Source organism: Sinohyriopsis cumingii, chromosome 19 (genome assembly GCF_028554795.1).
Source record: "Sinohyriopsis cumingii isolate HCF-2022 chromosome 19, ASM2855479v2, whole genome shotgun sequence".
Taxonomy (NCBI): domain Eukaryota; kingdom Metazoa; phylum Mollusca; class Bivalvia; order Unionida; family Unionidae; genus Sinohyriopsis; species Sinohyriopsis cumingii.
The window spans coordinates 67,104,186-67,110,293 of record NC_142979.1 but is presented as its reverse complement, the minus strand read 5'-3'; the positions used below and the strand labels follow the sequence as shown (position 1 = coordinate 67,110,293).

The 6,108-nt window shown below is 37.6% G+C and overlaps 1 protein-coding gene across 1 annotated transcript; it reads left to right on the top strand.

Moving 5' to 3' along the window:
- The first annotated feature begins 2,417 nt into the window (after positions 1-2,417).
- LOC149775878 (ribonuclease H1-like) lies at positions 2,418-3,155 on the top strand. The gene has a single exon (XM_089943531.1). It carries the CDS (start codon positions 2,418-2,420, stop codon positions 3,153-3,155), a length of 738 nt encoding a protein of 245 aa, XP_089799657.1.
- Positions 3,156-6,108: the final 2,953 nt, after the last annotated feature.

The following is a 6,108-nucleotide window of genomic DNA, read 5'->3' as shown; positions in this document are numbered from 1 at the left end:
ACTATGGGAAGAAAGTAGAAGGGATAAAAGAGGAAAATTAATTGAAGAATGGATTGCTGAATCAACCCTAACCATACTCAATGATAGGTCTAAAACTCGACTTAATCCTGAGGATGGCTCCCTCTCGGCTATCGATCTTACTATATGCGCACCCAGACTAGCCCAACTTACAAACTGGTGGGTTGATCAAGATAACACATTAGGTAGTGACCATTTCCCCATTCTAATCTCCCTCTAAATATCAGTTCAGCACAAACCCCATGACGCCCCACCCAAATGGAGATATGATAAAGCTGATTGGGATAACTTTAGAAACATACTAGACTCTATTAATACCAAAGAGCTCGATGACCCAGATATAACAATATTCCATGACAATGTAATTAATACTATACTTAATGCAGCTACCCTAAATATTCCCCAAAAAACAAACACTCAAACTAAACAATTAGTACCATGGTGGGATGATCAATGTTAAGAAGCACATAGAGATAAAAAAAAGCACTTGACCTATATAAGCGAACAAGAGACTCAATAGATTTCATCCAATATAAAGACAAAGAAAAACACCTTAAAGGGATCATAAAACTAGCCAAAGGAAAAACATGGCAACGCTTCTGCTCCAAATTGAACCTCAAATCTAACTCTAAACAAGTATGGGATAAAATAAAATCTATCCGGGGGAAAGCTATCAACTTAACACCTAAGCTGAAAAATGCTACAACCAACCATGTCAAAGCTGACCTACTTGTTAACCATTTCTCGGCCATGAGCAGTAATACCAATCACACCAGGAACTTCCAAGAACACAGACAGAAAGCTAAAACCACACTTCCAAACCTCTTTAAAGACCTAGGGTTCAAGAACTCAGATTTAAATTCCGAAATCACCCTATACAAATGGAAAATAGTGCTAGGGTCTAAAAAAGAAACCTCACCTGAGAAAGATCAAATTGGATATATCATATACAAAAATCTTCCAAACAACATTACAATAACCATTATAAAACTGCTCAATGAAATTTGGCGAAGTGGAAAACTACCACTCAGCTGGAAACAAGCAACTGTCATCGCAGTCCCTAAACCAGGTAAAGACCCTAATAATATTTTCGTATCGTCCCATCTCCCTCACTAATAACATATGTAAAATTATGAAAACAATCCTAGCCAACAGATTAAAACACCACCTAGAAAGTAACAAACTCCTATCAAAAAACCAATGTGGCTTCCGTAACAGGCGCTCTACCACAGACGACTTGCTTTCAACTCCAAAAGAAAATCAAACAGACAACTTATAGCAGGCTTCCTTGACCGTGAAAAAGCGTTTGACCTTGTCTGGACCAAAGGATTGATTGCAAAACTCAACCACTTCGGAATTACTGGACGCACGTTTAACTGGATCGAAAACGTCCTAACAGGTCGCAGAATAATCGCCAGAGTTGGAAACACCACCTCAAAAGAATACGCCCTTGAAAACGATACCCCACACGGGAGTGTACTCAGTCCTACGCTATTTAACATCATGATTAATGACCTTGACCTCAACCTAGCGACAAAACGGGTTAACATTTCCCAATTCGCTGATGACAGCGGTATCTGGAGGGCAGGAAACCCTGCTAGCAATCAAGTAGTCAAAGAAATCCGGAAAAGTTTAGATAACGGATAAATGGGGTTTAAAGATCTCGAATGAAAAAACGATAGCAATAATCTTCTCCCCTAAACGGAATAACCAGATAATTTACCCCAACTTCTATATTCAAAACCAGTTAATCAAATATGCTAAGGTAGTACAATTCCGAGGTATGTTCTTCGATAAGCATCTCTCTTGGAAACACCAGATTGAACAATTAATGCAAAATTGCAAGAAAGATATTAATCTCTTAAGAAATCTTACAGGGACAACTCAGGGATCCAATCAAGAAACCCTATTAACCATCTATAGATCACTTATAAGGTCCAAGCTAGATTATGGATGCCAAGTTTGCAACTCAGCGAAACAAACATTACTGAACAAACTGGATACCATCCAAAGGAAAGCATTATCTGTTTGCACTGGCATTCTATCATCGACATCATTAGATGAACTTCAAGGCCTCACTGGTGAACTGCCATTGAAAAAAAAAGACAGGAAATGCTCCTCCGATACTCCAATCGATTAACAAATCACCCCGACTCGCATGCTACAAAAGTTACCATTAGCAAATGCAACAAACCGTTTAAATGCAAATTAGTTCCTAACCCACCCGGTGGAAAACAAATCCTAGAACTCAGGGAAAAGCTGCCAACACTTACTCTACAAGAAGAGTACACTCACTTCCCTGACCCCGCCCCTTGGACAAACACTATCCCTAGGATCAACACTAGAGTCACCATGGAAACATTTTGGAACAAGAATCTAACCTCAGAACCATCGTAGCAATGGAAATACAAGACACGTACTCTGGCTTCGTAAAAATTTTCACTGACGGATCCAAAACAACCAAAACCCCCAGAATAGCAGCTGCAGTGGTTATTCACGAATTCAACTTACAAATGGGATCCAGATTACCAGACCACTGCTCAACTTTCACCACAGAGTTCTGGGCAATAATAGAATCATTAAAATGGATTCAAAAGCAAAAAGTTCCAAAAGCAGTTATCATCAGTGACTCACTTAGTGTAATAGAATCCATCAAATCTCACAACACCAAATCAAGACAACAATTCTTGGCTAGAGCTTTTTATATGCCTATGGAATTATCCACAGCGGATCAGATAGTTGAATTCATGTGGATACCTTCGCATATAGGAATCCCTGATAATGAGCTAGCCGACAAAGTCGCAAAAGACCGGTTAGGGAACCCTAACCCTGCCCCACTTAGATATAGCATAACAGAAGCCCAAAGCATAACAAGAAACTATATTAACCAGAAATGGCAGGAGCACTGGAACTCCACTACCAAAGGCAGGATACTCTACTCCATTATAAAAGAAACCTATAGGTCCATCAAACCACCCAAAGTGAACAGCTTGGATCAAAAAATTATCAATCGCATCGTAACCGGAAAAACAAAATTAGCAGGAAGTTTTGGCAAACATCTAGGACCCAAGTTCAAAACAAAATTGGATCCCTTACCACTTAACCACATTTACTTAAAAATAACAACCCCAACATAAATATGACCTTCCAAAACATACTTAAATTCCCAGACACATCCAAGCTAAAGGAAGAAATATAAAACACCCTAAAATCATAAAATAAACAACCCGACCTCACTTAAAAATAAATTTCCACTAGCAGATGGGCACCTTTGACAGGTCCTGGGGGACCTGAGTACTCAGCAAAGGTGTCCCTCTAGCTCAAAAATAATAATCTGAATATATACATAACCCACCCAAATACTCTCTAAAACCAGATAAATATACATAGACAGACGGGCGCTTTTTATACGTCCCTAGGGACCTCAGCACTCAGCAATGGTTCCTGTGTTCTTAAATCCCAAATATATCCTTAACAAATAAATAAAAATAATATTTTTTTTAAAAAAATCTTCTCTGCTCTCTTCTTAGCCCTAACATGAAAGACAACCAAAGTAAGAATGCGGCCTAAAAATTCTGTGATACAGACCATACTAACCCTAAAGCAGCACCGAGTTTTCCACCCAATGTAATCTAGCTCATCTTTAGAACAATTTCAGACACAAGAACCAAAACTCAAAATTCGTGCAAGTACATCCATTTAGACCAGTACCCTGGAATGAACGGACTCCTGCCTGCCTGCAGATGGTCACCTACTTTCCTGGTCACTACCTCCCTTGCCTCAGTCGGACACAAATAAGCGTGCAACGCTCACATGAAACACCTAACATAACTAAAAGCAAAACTAAATGAATAGCGAGTGGCACTATGGTTTCAGAATCCTTACACAATTCTATCAAGAGGCCTACAACAACTACCCATTCCAACAGCTAGTAGAAGTAGCTAACTGCAATTTTACGCTACACAGCTAACATTTCCCCGAAATTACCTGAGAGGAACTGTGGAGAAATGTAAAGAATCAGAAGAAAAACGGAGAATTTCTGCTAAAACAAAAACCTTCTAAGGGTTACCAATACTGCCTCTTATTGAGGGAACCATTTTGGCTTGGTATCCCGTTTCGATAAAACTCTTATGTACACTAACTTGATCCGTCAATCCACCAGTTCAAAATGCAAACCTTTTATGACCTAACAGAGGCCAAACTTTTTATATGTCTCTCAGACATATTAGTTATTAAAAATTTGATGGGCATCTACAACGTACACTATGTATTAGAATTTTTACGATTGTTAGGACGTAGGAAAATTTTACAACTTGTTTTGATTGGACCCAATTGCACAGTTGGCTAACACATTATTGGCATTTTTTATTGTCCATTAGTACAACTAGACTAAATTTGACTAAGTACGGGCTGGCGTTCTTGGGAGTACACGACATCCATGGCTGGCTTCCCGAGTTCGTTGCGTTCTTGCCTCTCTCGGACATCGTATAACGGCGGAGATGTGTAACAATTTCCACCCGCCTAAAGCTAGGTGTCCCGATGTGACGTCATCGTTGCGACCAATCGCAACGGTCGTTACATACTGCTTGGGTCGACACATAGTACAGAAAATACGGACTGAAATTGTGTTGGGCCCATTCCCACTCATGAAAGCCCTTCATTCATGTCGTTAGAGATATATAGTCCTATGACCTGACAGCTAAATTAGCAGTGCTCCTTGAGCACATAAACGCCTGGGGGATGTGGCACTAATTCCTTCCCCCAGGAACAGTTAGCATCCCGCTGTGCGGGAATAAACCCGTTGCACATGCCCTTCTGGGCGCACGCGACGTAAATCCAATCAATCAATCAATCAATAAATCAATCAATCAAGCAATGAATATATGACTGTTTGTCTCTATTTTATTTTATTATTTTACTAATTGAAGTTTCATTAGAGGCTCGTGTATAATTTAGATCCTGTCATATATATATATATATATATATATATATATATATATATATATATATATATATATATATATATATATATATATATATATAATTGTTATGATGATGGATATCATTTATGACATTACGTAATGAGGTAATTGTTTTTTTAAAATAAAAGACGTCATCAAAACATTTCTTGCCTGTAGAAGCATAAATTAAATGCGAAACTAGTTGCACAGAATTTTTGGCGTTTGTGTTCTTTTTTTATCACAATTTTATAATTTGCTTGAATTTCTTAACACGTCCGACTTAATAACTGACGTTGTGAAATAGTCAATGGTTATTCTTAAACAATGAGCATCCATGCTAGTTTGATACCCAGACTATTGTTATTCTTATGTAATAAGAATTGTGTTTAATTTTTGTTCTGTTTACATGACTTCACTTGTAAAAGGTGGACCTTTGTTGTTTTTGTTTAGTTTCTAAATGTACATAAATCTTTAGAGATAAAATCTTAACATCGTTTGCATTTAATACCAGTCAGAAGAATGGAGCTATTTGAAACGATTGGTAAAATCCATTTCAGGGCAATATAAATAAGAAACTAAATGCATACATAGTACCTTACCCACATCTGCATGTACTTAAGAGAAGGGTGTAGATTAGTGTTTTGAGCAAAGTCGACAGTGATTTCTTTATAATAAGAAAAACAATAGTCCATATACATGTCGTTTTTATAGTTCGTTAGAAAATGACTTACGCTAGTAAGATAGACCAAAACTACAAACTTAAGCAAGTCACGTTTTCTTACTGTGCGAACAGTTTTCATGTGAAAAACTATACTTCCTGCCCAATATCAAAGTTGACATATATTTGCCTTGATTAGTATATATCAGTGCTTACGAATTAGCATCAATAATGTCACAGATTGTTTAGCATATATTTGTATGTTCTTTCTCAAAATTTGCATTCCGTCGTGACTAGTGTTCTAAAATGAAGCATGAGAACACAAATTTGCTAAATATGGATGTGTGGAAAATATGTTGTTAATTGACCGTCTTAGTTGGGCAGGCAGGTACTACAGAAACAAATTATGGATACAACTTGATTTGTAAAATTATTTCAGATTTGATTGTCATTTTATTCAATCAGGACGTA

Bases quoted from the DNA above. Each gene is read 5' to 3' on its own strand.
- LOC149775878 (XM_089943531.1), top strand. From the start codon at position 2,418: ATGGAAATACAAGACACGTACTCTGGCTTCGTAAAAATTTTCACTGAC.